Below are 18,627 nucleotides of genomic sequence, written 5' to 3'. Positions count from 1 at the left end.
GCAACTTCATTCATAGACAAAATTTGAATACAAAAATAATAACCTATATTCGATGAAGCAGCCCCCTAGCAGGATTGCAGAAAGGTGTGTGTGGGAAACCTGGGAGGCAACTGTAATAAGGATAAAAAATTTAATAGGTTGCAAGACTCGAAGTACCTAACGTTAATTTTCAGTCAACATCTTCTATATTTTGTAAAAGTGTCTACAGCTTAGAAAAAGTAGGACAATATATTACAGAGTTAAGAGTGTGGAAAAAAAAAAAGCGCCTGCTATTTCAAAATAATAACTAGATGGCCAAGCTGAAAACTTAAAAAAAACTGAGAAGATAAAACGGTGCATTATATTGCTCCTAGGAATTTTTGAGCTGCACTGATTCATGTCAGGTTTGGGACAATACCCTGTAGAAATAAACACTTATTCAAAAGCCCAAATTTCTATGTCTTGAATAGTGAAGTCTTCTCGCTTAGAAAGTGTATGATTCCCAAATGTTTTACACGAATGACTTCTTCCATGGTAGAGATCACCATCAAGCCAAAGAGCAAACTCCCCTCTGCAAGACAGACAATGTATTAAAGCAAAAGACTGAGGGAATAAGCATTAAACTTTTTTTTTTATATGTTCAGAATTGAAAAAGAATACTGTAATTAGTCTTCATTTTTGAACACAACTCATAGCTGTTGATGAAGTTGAAGCTGCAAAGATTTATTTTTTTTTAGTATTTAAGATTAACTTGGGAATATCCCTCTTTCAGATATTCTGAAATACTAACCAGAACTCTTCAGTTTTCAGCTCCTTCCATTTAATATTAAGAAAAAGGCACAACAGTAATCCCACATGTAAAGGAGAAGACTGATAACAAATAAGGGAAACAACCCAAAGCTTATGCACTTGCGTGGGGGGTGAGGGGGTGAGACAGCATATAGCTTCTGAAGACACTGGCATGTCTTGGGATGATACAGTTTCAATTCAAGCCTGTTCTAGTGACACTTAATTTGCATATTTACATACCTTGAGTCATACTATCTTGTGTCCATTCTGAATACACCAAGACACAAATGCAAGGAGGGGACTGAAGGCACTTTCTTTTCAAAAGTGTGCAAACACTTTCAACTTACTCAAATAATGAAAAGAAACTATAACTTACCCTCCTCCACCAAAAGCAAGAGAGTCCATATCTCCTTTAATGAAGAACATGTTGTCTCCTGTCCATTTGAAAACCTAACGAAGAAGGAAAACCAAAACAGACTAGGAAGTTAAACTTTTTGGATTGAGGGGAAACAAGACAGACTGTGGGTGCCTAGAGGCCAATCTCTAGAAGGAAACAGGAGACCTGGCAATGCAGGACATGGAGAAGGCCGAAGTACTCAATGACTTTCTTGCCTTAGCCTTCACTGGCAAGGGCTCTGCCCCACCACCCAAGTTGCAGAAGACAACGGCAGGGACTGAGAGAAGGAAGATTCCCTCACTGTAGGTTATGAGCAGGTTTGAGATCATCTAACGAACCTGAAAATGCAAAAGTACATGGGACCTGACCAGATGAGTCTATAGCTCCTGAGAGAACTAGAGGATGAAGTTGCAAAGCTGCCTATTTGAAAAGACATGGCAGTCTGATGACATTCTCACTGACTGGAAAAAGGGGACACAATCTCCATTTTCAAAAAGGGGAAAAAGGAAGACCAGGAGAAATACTGGCCTGTCAGTCTCACCCCTGTGCCCAGCAAAATAATGGAGCAGATCCTCCTGAAGGCTCTGCTAAGGCACATAGAAAAGGTGATTGTGGTTGGTGGCAACCAACATGGCTTCATCAAGGGCAAATTGTGCCTGCCAAGTTTGGTGGCCTGTTATGGTGTGGTCACAGCATCAGAGGACGAGGGGAGATAAACTGATGTTATCCATCTGGACTTGCGCAAAGCAATCGACACTGTCCTGCACAACATTCTTGTCTCTAAATTGGAAACATATGATTCAATGGATGGACCACTCAGTGTATAAGGAATTGGCTGGATGGCTGCACTCAAGGAGTTGTGGCCAATGATGACTTGATGTCCAAATGGAGATCAGTGACAAGTGGTTCAGTACTGGTACCAGTACTGTTTAATATCTTTGTTGACAACATGGACAGTGGAATTGAGTGTACCCTTAGCCAGTTTGCTGATGACACCAAGCTGTGTGGTGTGGTCGACACACTGGAGGAAAGGGAGGTCATCCAGAAGGACCCTGACAGGCTTGGGAGGGAGACCCATGCCAACCACGAAGTTCAGTAAGGTCAAGTGCAAAGTCCTGAACCTGCATCAGGGCAATCCCAAGGACAGTTACAACTTGGGAGGAGAATGGATTGAGAAAAGTCCCAAGGAGAACGACTTGGGGGTGCTGGTTGATGAGGAGCTCACTGTGAGTCTGTGATGTGCACTAGGCAGCCCAGAAAGCCAACCATATCCTGGGCTGCATCAAAAGAAGCATGCCCAACAGGACAAAGGAGGTGATTTTCTCCCTCTATTCCATTCTCATGAAATCACACTTAGAGTATTCTGTCCAGATCTGAAGCCCATAACACAAGAGGGACATGGAGCTGTTTGAGCCAGTCCAGGGGAGGGTCAGAAAGATGATCAGAGGGGTGCAGCACCTCTCCTATGGACACAGGCTGAGAGAGTTGAGGTTGTTCAGCCTGGAGAAGAGAAGGCTTCACAGAGACCTTACAGCAGCCTTCCAGTATCTGAAGTTGAACTACAGGAAAGCCGGGGAGGGACTTTTTACAAAGACATGGTGTGACAGGATGAGGGGGAATGGTTTTAAGCTGAAAGAGGAGAGATTTAGATTAGAAGAATTCTTTATTGTGAGGGTAGTGAGACACTGGACTGGGTTACTCAGGGAACTTGTGGATGTCCCCCCCCTGAAAGTGTTCAAGGCCGAGCTGGATGGAGCTTTGAACAACCTGGTCTGGTAAAAGGTCTCTCTACTCATGGCAGGGGGGTTGGAACCAGATTAAGGTCCCTTCCAAGTCAAACCATTCTATGATCTAATGAAGTTACCAAGTTTACACAGAAAATGCAGGGAAGAGATACATGGAAATCGAAAGTCTCTCATATTTTACTCTGTTTAAAATAATATCATTCCAAAACAAGTTATCTTTGAACACTGAAACTTCTACAAAAAGAAAAACAGAGAAAATACATTTAGATTAGATGATAAGACCTTTAAAATTATGTAGTTCATTAATTTTCAGTCAAACACATGGCAGAATTTAGAATAATACAAACATCTTCAGTACAATGAAACAGTGCAGGTTAAATATGTTTTGCACCATGCAAACACGACCAATTTACCGTGCACTTCAGGATTCTGTGGAAAAATTAGAACAATGACATTTTTTCAGACATCTAGAATTTTTTAGATTGACTGCTAGATTTATTCATTAAGTATCTTAGGATAATGCATATGGTCGGAAAAAAAGCAAAAAAGCATACCAAGCATACAAAGTTTTTAATATTTACCTCAAAATCTGGAGAAAAAGTGAACATAAATGTCTCCCCTGTGCCATAAAAGCCATCACTCACTTTAAATGGTTCAGATGCTAGTGCACCAAAAACCTGTAAGCAAAAATACGCAAGAGAAAATACTTAAGAAAAACTACACAGAATCTGAGAATTTCTAATGAGAGAAGCAAATCAGGTTGTAAACACTGCCCAGATCTGAAACACACTGCAGGGTAAGCCTGACATGTTATCAGGGTTCCAAGTGCACTGGTTAAGGTTTGGTACAGTGCTTTGTGGTAAAATAAAAAGGTAAGAGGACCCTGTCAATAAAAAGTGAATGCAGTAACAAAAAAAAAGTCAAAAGCACAAAAACTAAGATCAGGAAATTCTTAGAAACAATGTACGTATTTTTAGTTTTACATCAAAAGGTTCTGCTACTTCATATATACCTTCTATTCCCCATCAAAGAGGCTATCTTCAGCGAGTTCCTAGCTGTAACCAAGTCATTATTTTTCATGTCATTTATTCATTCCAATCCAAGTAACAGGCAAGCACTGGTTACCCTGTCTTTGAAACAGATTTTAACTAAGCTTTTTCTGGGTAGTAACACTGTTTGTTATATTCAGTAATAAGAACACTGCAACAGTAGTTAAAAAGGTCTAAGGACTGATTATTGGATTTTTATAGCTGACTGAAGTACTATAAATTTCTAAGGAACTAGAATAATTGGAAAAAACCCCTGCATCATTATGGAAAAGCAATTATACCCTGTGAAGTACAACCCTCCCAGAAACAGTATTTCTGTTGCTAGTAGGAAGTTTGTTTCAACATCTGCAAGAGTCTAATAGATATAAAGTATCAAAGCACTCCACAAGCACTCTCTCATTTGCCTGTATGAGAAAGGAAAAAACTTGGAAGTTTTGCGGTTTTGTTCACATTGAACAGTGAGTTTGGATCTGGTCAGAGTAAGACACTAAAGATGATGTCCTGACATCAAACATGCTCAGGATATGAAGTAGAAGTTATTCTCTTGTGCCCATCCTAAGACATTTCCTGAAGTCATTTCCTATGGCTACAAATTCCCTAAGGCTAACCATAAGTACGCTTTCCAAGTATTTCTTTACATGTTGAACTCTATAATAGCTGTTAAAAAAGGCAAAACTGGGTGAGTAGGAACTTCAGATCAGGAACTCAAGGAATTTATACAGTTCTCAAGCATCTAATAAAGTCTGGCCCAGCTCAGATTTGAGTTACTGGTTCAGAACAACCACTGTTAGAAAACTCCTTATTTCTCAGGAATTTACTGCAGTCCAGAAAGTTGATTGTTCAGAAAATTCTAATTGAAATAGAAAACATTAAGACTGAAAGAAGAGTCATTTAAAGATAAGATCATTATGGAACAGACCCCCCTTCCATCCTCAATACTCATTCTTCCACTGATTAGTTATGAGAAAAAAAAACCGGCTAGTTTTCTACAGAGTATCAGGGATAATTTTCTTCAAAACAGCCTGATAATGCACATCAGACTGTATCTTAAGTCAAACAGATAAATTATGCCATAGCAGATACTTTGAAATATTTTTGTTCATTCAAGCACTAATCTCTTGCAAAAAAAAATTTGAAAAAAGTATGCACAATAGTAAAGCAGTACTGCATGTTTTAGAACATTGAGACCCCACTGTTGCAGAGCAGAAGAGGGATAGGACTTAGAAACTGAGCTTCCTTTAAGTCATAACACCTACAGAAGCCTTTCTACATTATCATTATTTTATTTATATTATGTATTGTCTAAGAACAGAATATTGCTATGGAACACCTGCCTTATGATGAAAGGCTGAGAGACCTGGGGCTATTTAGTCTAGATAAGGCTGAGAGGGAATCTTATTAATGTATATGTGTATCTGAAGGGTGGGTGTCAAGAAGACAGGGTCAACCTCTTTTCAGTAGTGCCCCGTGATAGGACGAGGGGCAATGGATGCAAACTAGAGCACACGAAGTTCCAACTCAACAGGAGGAAAAACTTCCTTGCTGTAAGAGTGATGGAGCACAGGATGCCCAGAGAGGCTGTGGAGTCTCCTTTGGAGTTTTTTGAGACCTGTCTGGATGAGTTTTCTGTGTGACCTGCCCTAGGGGGTCCTACTATGGCAGAGGGGATGAACTCTGATCTCTAGAGGTCCCTTCCATCCCCTAAGATTCTGTGATTCTGTGTAAGAGGCTGAGGGAGCTTGGGCTGTTCAGCCTGGAGAAGAGGAGGCTGAGGGGAGACTCATTGCTCTTTACAACTACCTGAAAGGAGGTTGTAGTGAGGGGGGTGCTGGCCTCTTCTCCCTAGTGACTAGTGATAAGACAAGACAAAATGGGGTGAGGTTGCACCAGGAGAGGTTCAGACTGGATATTCGGAAAAAACTTATTCACTGCAAGAGTGGTGAGGCTTTGGAACAGGCTGCCCAGGGATGCAGTGGAAGCACCATCACAGGAGGTCTTAAAAAAATGGGTAGATGTGGGGCTTTGGGAGATGGTTTAGTGGTCACAGGAGTGTAGAGCAGATGGTTGGACTTGATAATCTTGAAGGTCTTTTCTAAACTTAAAGATTCTATGAATCTACTGGAAACACCACTCTCACTACAGTGGTGAAGGAGTGAGCATGTAAAACTTGTCTGAATCTTCCCTTCTGTAGCATATATTGCTTGCTGAATACACATGGATTTCACTCACTCTTGTATGGAAACTACATAAGATCTGGCATACACTGTGAAAGAAGTTCAGTGGCTACTTGACCCAAAAGTCCTTGGAAGACTTTCATACATGTTGGCTGCAGCCACAGAATCAAGAAGCATTGTCCACATCTGGCAATGATATTTCAACTTAACAACATCTTCTGGAATCAGAAAGCTTTCTCATAATTTAAGTGCAATAAAAAAAGAATAGTAGAAGTAAATTCAGTAATTGGGTACTGTAAGAAACATATTGTGACAGTTAATATGTATCCTTAAGGCATCTCCTAGAAATGTAGCACATGAGAGGATTGTTTTGACAGTGAAAATAGCCTCTATGTAGCTACCAACAGGAAAATCAGCTTGATAAACACAATTTTATCTCCCACGATGGACTGAAGTGTCACCTACTCCTCATGATCCTCTTTCAGCAAGGAGATGCCGTCACAAACATTTTTCTTGATGGGTTCCCTACCTCCATACAAACATTTTCCTACCTGCCCATCACTGTCCTTGATAACCAACAGCACAGGTGTATCTAATCCCAGCATAGTTCGATACAAAGTCTTTAAGCTCATGCCATGCTTTGCAGTACTGTAGACAAGAGTCCATGGATATCCTATGGTCCGTGGTGGAAGAGACTTTGTGAGCTGTTAAGAAGAAAACAACGACACTCTTATTTGATACATTTTTCACTATTTTTAAGACTATATTACATATACAAATGAAAGCTGATTATGTTTTTCTGAACAACTACAAGTGGCCTTAACAGCTAGTTTTAAACTTCAGACCAACCCTACAATTTTACACATGTATTTTCTATCTCTGGTCTCTCAAGCAGGTTTCTTCTCCTAGCTCTATCACTGACTTGCAGAAGAATGGTTTACCAACTGAAGATGATGTTTTTGGCAAGGTCTCTAAAAGCTTTACCCAAAGACAGTAAAACCACATGGTTATTGTTGCATAACAATACTATGTCTCACTACTGGGGAACTAGATCACTCAAGTCAACAGGTAACAAATCAAAGGGTAAATGATGCTTGCTCTCCTGTGCCTTTGAACACAATCAGCCTTGATTCACACCCTCAGTAAACACATTTAATGAGGTGACTTTGGACTGGACAGCAAGAACTGTGATGAAAGCCATGCTGTTTTCTGGGAAGAATGAAATAAGGGCACAAACCAGTGTTGTCATAATGTATTGAAAATTATGCTAAGAAACAAAGCAACATTTTAGTTATGAATTCTCTTGTGCTTCAGTAACATACGTCTTCTCTCTAGTGTGTTTTACAGTATGGTCATGTGATACATTGATGCATACAAAAAAAAAATTACATATATAAGTTGATACCTTTTCAATTTGTTCTGGTTGTAGTAATTCACTGGGATCGCTAAGATTTGGCCGGAATGCTTCAGGCTCCAGGTCTGTTTTGATGTTTGTTTCCTGTTTTGAATCGGTGTCTTCTCTTGTTGTTATCTACAAAAAAGACAAAAAAGAAATAAGCTTCACATTTGTATTACCAGGAAAGATAAAATTCTGCAGGTTTAAATCATGCAGTTACTGATTTACAGTTACTTAACTCCTTCAAAAGTTAAGAAATCCATTAGATTTGATCTGACCAAGCCTTCCACCACTTCCAACAGCAAGCCAGTAATCAACTATATACTAACAATTAATGACACAGCCACCTACTGAGAAACAAGCTATGGTTTTATGCTAGAAAAAAACCCACAAAGAAGTCCTCATACACAGTAGGACTTCAAATGCTTTTCGGAGGTGAGCTTACACACTGCCTGCATCTTAACACTAACATTTACAATAAAAGTAACTAAAAAAACAAGTTAGAAAAAGAACTGAAGCTTCAACATGGAGGTTTCTTGGTGCTTTGAGTCAACACTCCTCTAAAGTTTTCAGATATGCAGTAGATAGGAAAATACTGCTGATAAATATTGTGAATAAAGCATCTGAAGGGAGTCCAAGGCCTACTGCTGTTCCATAAGCTGACTTGCTGGAGTACTGGGAATATCAAAGAAGAAAGAATTGAGAGGGTGAGGAGGGGAGAACAGCAGTAATACTGCTTTCTTTGTGGTCTGACAAAGATGCAATATGCATGAAGATGCTTTAGTAATATAAAATAACTGCTCCAAACATGTATCCTACTGAGTTGTTGTAGACTGACATTTAATAGAGGCGGCAGAAGGCCACAAAAATCCACATCAGATATCATAGTTCATGACAGCTTCTTACTCCACTCCACATTCATTGGCACTTTCAAGCTAACATGCCACATGTTCAGAACTAGACGATCTTAGACCCAGACAGGTTTCCTTCTAAAAATCTTGCTGCAAGGATGGTTAGAATTCACTGTGAGGATAGTGACAAAGTGAAGGAAGTTAGTAACTGAAGTCACTGCAGCAAGACTTTAAACGTTGAGAGATTTCCTAAAGAAAAAATCTTAACAAGAATAAGTGCATATGAATAATTTAATAGCCTGGACCAAGTTTCACTGAAAGTCAGACTGTCCAAATTATTTAAAGCCTGAATCTTGAGAATTTCAAGAAAATGCCTTCCAAAAACACCTGCCAACTCCGGACTAATAACCTAAGCTTCCCACACTCCTCATACTCTAAACATACTGGATACAACTATGGTATTTCATACAGCAAACCTCAAATCTTCCATTTTTCAATGGAAGGTAGTAAACACTTCTAATGCAAACTACACACTAATTTCCATATCACAAAGAAGTGTATGTATTTATCCATACAACTTCATCTAAAAAATATGACCCACAGACTGCATTATAGAGTACTACCTATATAACATGTTATTTGGTAATCCAACACTTTTCCACCTTAATTGCCTTTCATCAATCATATAGTACTGCTTCAACTCTACAGAATTTCAGCATTGTTCAAACACACAGTAGCAGGCTTATTCCCTTTGTTATTCTGTAACTGATTAAAGTCTTCCATGCCAAACATGAAGAATTTGGATTGAACTAATATGGAGGAGGTTGTGGGTTTTTGGTTGGGTTTTTTTTTTTTGCTGGATTTTTTACCTTTAAAAATTATTATTACATTAAAGCAACTTTCTTCTAGGAAGAAGACATGGACAAAGTTATTTGTTTGAACACTGTAGTTTGGAAACTTGCAAATTTACTTCCTGCTAAATTTTGAAAGAGCAAACTGACCTGTTGTCAGATCCCAGGGGCTTCTGAGGTTAGTAACTGCCATGCAGTCTACACCACAAACACTTAAATGATCTCAGAGCAGAGAGCTTATAGGCTCTAGTCCATTACATCACATATTTCAAGTCAGCCTAAACCCTGAATTTGGGAATTCTGGGTAAAAGGTACTTGGAGAGAACTCTTGCACTTCCTGGATATTAATACAAAGGTTCTCCACCACCACTTGCCAGAAACAGAACTGCTTTATTCTTAAGTGAGCATGAAAATTGACTTTTGTTTTTTTTTTTTAAATTTCTAATTTTCCCACAGAAGCAGAACTGTAGTTCTATAGTTTGCCACATGTAGCTTCTGGGTTCAGGCTCTTTATTGATTTATGTAACCATACTACTTGCAAAACGTTTTAAAGCAAATAATTACTGATTATTAAATAAACAGGAAAAAGAAACAGGTGAGGAAACGTTTTCTTATGTGTAATTACATCACAGGTGAAAAAAAGCTAAGATCAAAGTAAAAAATAGAATAACCAAAACTTTTTACAGTTTCAGCAGCCAATTGCTACAGGAAAATGAAACAGGAGTATTCTCAAGAGTTCTAAGCTATGCCTTCCATTAGTAAGTTACGTATGACATACACAGCAACTAACACTTAATTCAAAGTGCTAAGAAACACCTAAAGAGAATGCAAATATCAGTGTAAAAGTCCGTATTAGTAAGCCTTCAAAAATTCAAATCAAAGTAATGTTTTTGAAGTCCTTTTTGTGGAACACAGTTCCATTACCAGCTCTATATGTATGGCCTTTGCTGTGTCAAACTGCCTCAGTTACCTGCTTGCATAATGGGAAAAATACTTACCTATTCCACAGAAGTTGTGAAGCTTCATACTTGACAAGTACTGTGAAATTCATGATGAAAGCTTCCTATATAAAATTAAACAGCCATGCAACAAGGTTTTGGATTCACCTGGTTTGCATTCTTTTTAGGAAAGCTTCTATCTAACACAACACACTAGTCTAGAGTGGAAGTTAAAACACATCACTCCAAGTCAAGCAGAATAAATTTTCAAATTCTGACAGAAAATTCCTGTTTGAAAAAGTTGGAATAATGTCATCAAAAAATTACTGATTCCATCAGATCACTGCACAATTAAATATATCCAAAAAAAAGGAATTTTCTGCTGTGTCCTTGTAGTGCCACAGACAAGACAAATCCACTGGGTATGGGACTTGCCCCAAGCAAAGACACCACAAATAAAGATGTTTTAGTATCTGGAGATGGGTTTTAAACTACTGAAGAGGGCACCTGGAGACGTCTGCAGAGTGTGCGCAGTTCTTCGCTATTTAGAGCATCGATCCTGCGGTGATACTCAGCCACTGACACTACCTGAATATGGAGACAGGAAGACAATAATTCCACTCACAGTTCAAGAAAAGGAAAAAGGTAAGAAAGAAAAAGGTGGAGGAGAGTAATGAATGGAAAATGTGCAATGATAACAAACAAACAGGAAGTGCTAAAAGATGCTTGTTTCTGCAAGGACAATGCACATGTAAGTGATTGTAGACAAGAAGACACAGCAAAATCACAAATTAAACACTAGTGGCACTAGCAGTCAGAGCAGTATCACTGCTCCAGGATGAATACAGAACTGATATAGGAGCACATAAAGTTACCAGTTACCAAGATGCTAAATTAGGAGTCAATCTGAATTGCATGCCTTAACCCAAACTCTTCAGCACGAAGTCCTCTCAAACACTCTTTACACCCAGATTATTAAATCCTGTGAACTGGTTTGCTTTCCTAGATAGAGACTAGAAGCAAACCTCAGGCTTCTCAGTAGGTTCTGACTCTTCTATCTGGCAGTAAAGATACAGTTAAAGACAAGGTAGCAGGACTAAAGGTTAGTAACTCCCCAAAACCACCTCACAATATCTTTATCCTGGACTTCTATTCACCTCCAAAACTTCAGGAGCTGCTCATCTGTCAACACATTCACTTCAAATGGCACCTCCACTTTGGCAGAAAGTAAACAGCCAGAAAGCCTTTAGTCAGAAAGCTCTAGAACATGCTGCTCTGCTGCAACAAGCTGGCTAAAGGACTACAACATTCATTTTGATGTTACTACAGCAAGTAATGTGATTTTGAGAACGACTCAAAATCATCATTTGTATGAAAGCATCTTAAATAGCTGGTGGAGAGATTAAATGGATGTCCCATGTAGTAAGAGTGTATTAAAAACTTCCAAAGCCTACCACAGTGCAAAGGAAGATAACCACAAGTCCAGCAGCTCCCCATCTACCTGCCCCTACTACAAGGAGTTTGGCCAGATACTCGCCACTGTCCTGAGTACAGAGCCCACAGTCATGCATGACTGGCTCTTGAGCAGCGATGGTTCACTCTACCCCATGCAACTGCAAGGCAAGGAAAAAGGAATACTTGTGTCATCCAGGTTTATTACTGAAAAATCAGTAATTACTAGCACTCAACTTATTTCCACCATTGTCTACTCTTCTTTTAGAAAATAAATAAAATTGTACATTGTATTAGTTCGTGCATTCTCAGAGGCAAGTAGCTATAGGAAAAGCTTTTAACAGTATTCCACTCAAGCGTACGAGTGACAGTGTGGTTTTATTTGCTATAACAGTTTATTGCAAATTACACTGTTCACACCAGCACCTTATGAACATAATCCTGAAAAGTGATAATGTGAAGACCCTTCAAGCCCTGTAATTTCTTTAACCTCAGCCCCTATCCCATAAAAGGCAGTAGTTAACTTTCAATGAATGAACAAATATGTGGTTACTTAAGGAAATTCTTGCAAAAGACACAAAAACCAAACCTAAATAAACAACATAATCCCCAACACCATTATATAGTTGCTGTTTCACATACTGGAACACAGACAATTTTATAGGCAATACCATCTTGCCTTTGAGCTGTCAAACATGTATTCTATCACTATCCTGCACCTGGGAACTGCTTATCAGCTCTTTTGCTCAGCAATCAAGTTCTGACACACCATTTCATTTGCCTGCACTCTCAGAACAATGTGCACAAGGTATTTTTATAAATTTCTTACCCGAGAAAAACATTATTGCTTATGCACACAATGATAGCTCTTCGGCATCTTGAACCTGTTGCGCACTGTCATACTACATCTTTATATCTGTTTTGTGAAGAAAAGCCTACATGATGATAGAGGGTCACTTGTATGCAATGACAAACATCATGAACAGCATGTCACAGAATGTCAAACAATCAATAAGGAGGGCAAGGAATCTACCCTCTCAAACCCAGTTAATATTTTAAGTATACAGACCATACTAAATTCTGTGATTAAACCACAAAGCAAACTGTCTCAAAGTTATCCATTCATCACCGAACCAGACTTTAAATGAGCACATTAAGATGACCCAACAGTTCAGCTACTGTACCTGACCTTTTATAAAATGCTTACTGTTTAGGTCAACATGATTTATTTTTGCTTTGCAGTGGAAAAAATTATGTACTTCAGAATTCTGTATCTCATTTAATCAATAAGCCATATATGTCTAAGCGTACTGGCAACTACCTCCAACTTCATTCCGGAAATTGAGATGGATCTTGAAAGTAGCTAGGACTTTGCCCCTGCAAGGCTTGAGAAGGCGGTTTTACAACGGCAGGAGTATCATTAGTTAGAAATTTATTCTGTTTTATAACCTGGTTTAAGTCATGGTGTGCTTACGCTGTTTGTTCTTCCATCAAGAATTCTTTGTTTTCCTTCCTTGTAGTCATATTAATCCTCTATTCTATTTCACCAAGCTAAACAAACCAGTGATTTTCTTCCCTTCCCCTCCACTCCTATTGTCAGCTGTCTATTCTGATAATTCCAAGAGCTAGTTTCTACCCGATTACACTTTGAACTTTCATTCTTTAACAAAGAACTTATCTAGTTTTTCACACACTATTAATAATAGCCAGAAAGCAAGGTCTACCATGAAAGACAAATGCAGTTTTGTATGCGTCATACTGGACTGTAGCTTTCAGTTCAGAATGTTTTGTTTTGATAAAATTATTTAGGTTTTGGGCAGGTAGCAGTGGATTCCATTTCTCTGTATTTCACTATAGCTTTTATTTCTATTCTATAGTAGCCTTGTAATCAGTTACATATCAAATGCATGAAGAACAAGGATAAAAAACTGGCTGGACCACTGGGTTCCAAAGGCTGATTGTATCAATGGTTAAGGACTGGAACAGGTTTGCCAGGAAAGGCTGCAGAATCTCCATCCTTGGAAGCTTTCATAGCTTGTGCAAGGTCCTGAGACAGCCTGAACAAGTTCTTCTATTGAAGTCCTTGTAGCATAGGACTTTCCAAAGTCCTTACACAGAAATCACCAAATCACCCAAATTTGTAGCTCTTGAAGTATTCTGTCCAGGATTACACTGCAGGCCTACCTATAGGAGTTTGCCACGTGCTTTGTTTACCGTACTCTCTTCACTATGCCATATCAGCATCCATTTTCCTTGATATCCAAAGCTACTTATTTTTAGTATCAGTAAGTGTTCCTGAAAGACCCTCTCTTTAGTTATTTTCTGCTTCAAAAAGAATGCAGGAAGAGAGAAAAAGAGCTAAACCTCTTATGGTTAATCTGGGCATTGGTTGGAATAGACCAAAACAAAGAATGTGTACAGGCAGGAAATTAGTGTGCTTCAGGGCAAAAAAAATATTCTGCTTTGGGACTTGGAACACTCTACCACAGGACAATTCCAAGAGCTAATCAAGTTTGAAATGACAATATCCTTAAGAAATCTAATACTACTTGCTCTATTAATAATAGCAACATTGATGAGAAAATATAGTATGACTTGTAGCACATGAATGCCTATCAGCTTAGCACTCCAATCCACGTGTATTTGAATTAACCACTTAGCAGAACACATAACAGTTATAATATCTAGTGCAGTAAGTCAAATTGAGGGCCTACATTCTAATGAGTCAACCAATCAAGAGGCTTAGGATTCTCCTTTTGGAGAAATTCATGTTTCTAAACCTTATTTTTCTGGAATTACATTAGCATACCCAAATGTTACAAATTAGGCTGGCAAACACAGTAAAATAAACTAAAATTTCTAATACAGAACATTTTGTCCTTCAACACTACATGAAAAAACATCTTTCTGGAGGTTGCTAAGGAGGACAGTCTGCCATGCAAAAGGTGACACATTGGCCCTTTCAGCCACTGCTCCTATCAAACTGCTATATGCAGCTATGAACATGAAAACAGCTCACACCAGTAAGATGTTCCTCTGCCTGCTTAACAAAGCCATGAGCGACCAGCAAACGTGCAGGTAATGCATGTTTGTTAGCAGGGCATTGTAATTGCTGCCCTTAGACAAAGTACAGCTAAACTTTCAGAGTTAATTGAAACTGTCTCCCAAGAAAGGGAGGGTCTTATCAGAGCTGAACAGTGCTTCTGAAAGATAGAGAAAACATAACAGTGTAAGTGGTTCTCTTCAATGTCAGTTGTCTATAGGCTCATGATTAACTGGGAATATGGTCTAAAAAAATAAACATTAAGAAAGAGAATGAAAGATGAACAATTTTACTTTGAATCTTCATATGTCTGCATAGAATCAGATGAACTGTAAGCTTCAAAAATATTATTTCTTTAGTTCAAGAAAGTTTAATCTTTAAAGATACAGGATATTAAACTGAAAAAATAAATGCCAGTGTAATTTTATCAGGCCATTTACAAAGTTACTCCAAAGTACCTGTGATTCATTAGTAAATGAGGAGGGGGAAGAAAAGATCAAACCCTTTCTAAAGGCTGTATCTTCCAGGGAAATAAAAGATGGATTTGTGAACTGAATGCTGTTGTGAGTATTGTAAAATAAAACACTAACTTTATTTTTCATATGAATTTAGCTTCCTCTGAAAATGTTAGACACTCCTTGAGAGAAAGTAATATTAAAGAAGTAGTCTTCACCATCACAAATATGATTTGGGACCTATTGATTACATGATATTAATCCATTAATACACAGGGTTTACAACATCAGATAAACAGTTGTAAGGTATCATTACAAAAATTAAGACTCATTTTAATTGATTAATTTTTTATTAGTGTGGCTAGCAAAACTAACCATTTTCCATCTCGTATGGTTTTTCAGCCAGTTCAGCTCCCTGTTGCTCTACTGGTGACAAGCAAGGGAAGGTACAAGAGCTAGTCACTTTAAGCAAAGGACAGGGCCTGGAGAATCACAGCAGTCTCCTGAATTGTCTGGCACTGTGGCTCTCTTTCAGTATCTTTAACTGGTTGTCTCAGAACCATTCTCCACACAAGGTGTTTTCCAGCACAGGGACAGAACAGCTGAGTGCACTGCATGACTGCAATATTCTCCCTGTGATCAATATTGTTCCCACAGCTTTGCAGGATGGATTATTAATTATCTGTCTCGAAGTGCCCTAAGCCCACAGCAACTGTACCAAACCATAATTAATATATACTGAAGATAAATTAAAATATCTGCAATAACCAGAATTAATAAGGGAACTTGAGAAGAAAGCAATCAAAGCCTGCAGCACACAGGAAGTGTTACACCAAGTCTGGAAACGGTTATAACAAGCTATTTTTTCAATACATGAGAAATCACTAATTTAAGAGATATGATAATGCCAGCAAGAGAACCAAATTTCACACAGGGAAACACAAAACAAAGATTAGCATGTTTGTGCAAAGAACTAAGAATTAGATTACAAAAACTACTTTTTTAAAGAAGCAACTTCACTCATTTTGTCCAAATAAAAAAATAAAAAATATCTGAAGCAGCATTATTATTTATTGTTTTACCAATAAAACCCTGTTCCCTTGCAAAATAATTTAAGCAAGTTTCAGCACCAGCAAGAGGTTTGGTTCCTAAAACCACAACACTTAGCACCTGACCTCAAGCTGCCACTCCAGAAGACAGGCTGGGCAAGGTTCTGACAGTGCTTTGCGGAGATCTCCTCAGTTATGACAAGCAAGAGCTATACATGCTTAGAGGAGCTAACTGAACCACAGCCCAGTATGGAACTGTTTGTCTCTCATTCCGAAAAAGGATCAACTAAGAATCAACTTTAGATTGCACAGATAATTAAAACCACAGAGAAAGGACAAGCCTCTAATACTCATTTGTTTTCCTTCAAACTTATAATTATCCTCTAAAAACAAAACTTCGTATAGAAAGCTGACTGAAATAAAAATTAAAAATCTTTGAAGCAGTGTTAATGGATTGATGTAACCTTGCAGTTCTGACATCCATAGGGATGAAGTACTAAACGGCTCATCTTTCACATGTAAGCCCCTATGATTATCTCCATAACAGCAAAAGAACTACAGCCATTAGCTTACCAACTACAGATAGCCAATAAATCAAGAACCTCTGAAGCTGTGCAAGTCTCAAAGCATTCACGCTACTAAAACCAACACCAATTTAATTCCCTTTCCATAATACCTTAAGAATATAAAAGACAAGTTTTCACTGGTTTTGTCCCCTTTGGCTATACTTTGAATGGAAGCTCTGGGAAGCACTGGGGCAAGCCTTCCCAAAGAAGGCAATCCACCTTTTGTTCTCTTGCATTGTCTGATGTCTTTTGTCTAAAGTGCTTTGGCAGAAAGAATGATTGCCTGCATTTCTGACATTCGAGAAACTTTCTTGCATCTCTTGTGTTGCAATACAATAGACACAGTAAATACCAAGCAGATTTGCAAGAAAAAAGCGGGAAGCCTATATTACTGGCTCTTTGAAAGAGGAGCATAATGCATGGATTACTCACCAAAATTTTACTCACTTATCTGGAGAATGTATCAAGCCCCTATACTGTTCAGCCCGCGTTTACTCTAACACAACAAAAATAACACGGCCTTTCATGTAAATAATGTAGGCAGACTTAGCTGCTTCAAGCAAGCATTTTTACTTGATTGCATCACGCCATTTGGTCCACCAATTATGTTATTTCATGTCAGATAGGTTTTAATCCAAATTTCAGAACAAACACTAATGAAACAAAAAACTGTAATACACATATGCAGACACTCTCTTAAATGTGTTTCCCCCACTTTGTCCTGCATAAAAGAAGTAATGGTACTAATACTCCTTCCCTGTTTACTGTAAGGCTACACTTGCACATTAGCTTTATGATCGACTGAAGGAAAAAACCAATTTCAAGAATGGAGCACATCTTGTTGACATAGCAACATTAAAAAAATATTTCTATCTATAGATACTTCTATAGCATTTTCTTCTGATTTGACTTGTTTCACAGAGTAAAACAACCTGTTCTACACCTCTCACAGCAAAGATGATTCTCATACAATCTTAAGTCAACCTCTCCTTAAGAGCTAGTAACTATTACTTTTATTAGCATAGTTGGCCTGGCAAAAATGAAGTGTGGGTCTTAAGGGGAATAATTATAACAAGGAATACTACTACTTCTTTAAGTAGCTGAGCAACAGATATCTATCTCTATATATTAAATAACACATTTTTGTAAATTGCAGATACCTTTTACACCGATAAGCTGCATGTTCAAATTACATTTGAGCTAATTTAGGAATTATATTCTACACTCCACTGCCACAGAGGAAAATTAAGAGCTTATTATTAAAAAAAATATTTTTTTTTTGCAACACACGTTTACAAGACCAACTGTAGCTACGTGACAATTTCCTATTCTGCAAGTAACTTGGCTACAAAGAAAAATAAAATTCAGTCAATGGCACCTCCAAAAGTATATATAACAAAACCCAGAGATCTGTAACTCTGAAAAAGACAGTAAGAAGCCAACTGCAGGCAGAGTCTGTATGAAAAACAGGTTCCGGATCTAACAGCTCATAAAAGCACAAGTATATTTATTGTCAAGTTCACTTCCTCCCTGTCCCCGAGATGTTAGTTTTACAAGTCTCACTGAGAATCATTTCCTTTACATACTACAACAAATAGAGGTATTTTTGGAAAAAACAATACTGAAAAAAAGCAATACTTATTTAGATAAATCTAATACATTGTAAAAATGGTGGTATTGGTCCACCCCCTGTCCCACTTATATATGTGAGAGTGGGACTACAGCATAATTATCTTCAATTTAGAAGTATTTTCAGACCTTCACAGGGTTGAGTAACTTCTGAAAATGTAATCTAACACCAACTCAGGAGACACACACTTTTCTAATTATACGTCAATGCCAACTATTGTTCACAGTATTTAGCTATATATCCCATTTTTGTTTTTTAAAAAA

General features: G+C 38.1%; 1 protein-coding gene across 2 annotated transcripts in view; it reads right to left on the bottom strand.

Annotated features, from left to right (window-relative positions):
- Positions 1-292: 292 nt before the first annotated feature.
- The window catches only part of OXR1 (oxidation resistance 1), a 137,658-nt gene continuing 119,323 nt past the window's right edge, over positions 293-18,627 (bottom strand). For both annotated transcript variants that reach the window (XM_010006469.1, XM_010006470.1), the window contains 6 exons: positions 10,677-10,757; positions 7,539-7,664; positions 6,685-6,837; positions 3,492-3,587; positions 1,145-1,218; positions 293-550 (listed from right to left, as the gene is read on the bottom strand). In XM_010006469.1, the coding sequence (XP_010004771.1) occupies positions 415-550; positions 1,145-1,218; positions 3,492-3,587; positions 6,685-6,837; positions 7,539-7,664; positions 10,677-10,757 (666 nt within the window). In that variant the 3' untranslated portion in view covers positions 293-414. The remainder of the gene's footprint in view (positions 551-1,144; positions 1,219-3,491; positions 3,588-6,684; positions 6,838-7,538; positions 7,665-10,676; positions 10,758-18,627) is intronic.

The sequence above is a fragment of the Chaetura pelagica genome, unplaced genomic scaffold (genome assembly GCF_000747805.2).
Source record: "Chaetura pelagica isolate M959 unplaced genomic scaffold, ChaPel_1.0 scaffold76, whole genome shotgun sequence".
NCBI classification, from domain to species: domain Eukaryota; kingdom Metazoa; phylum Chordata; class Aves; order Apodiformes; family Apodidae; genus Chaetura; species Chaetura pelagica.
This window is presented reverse-complemented; position numbering and strand designations above follow the sequence as displayed.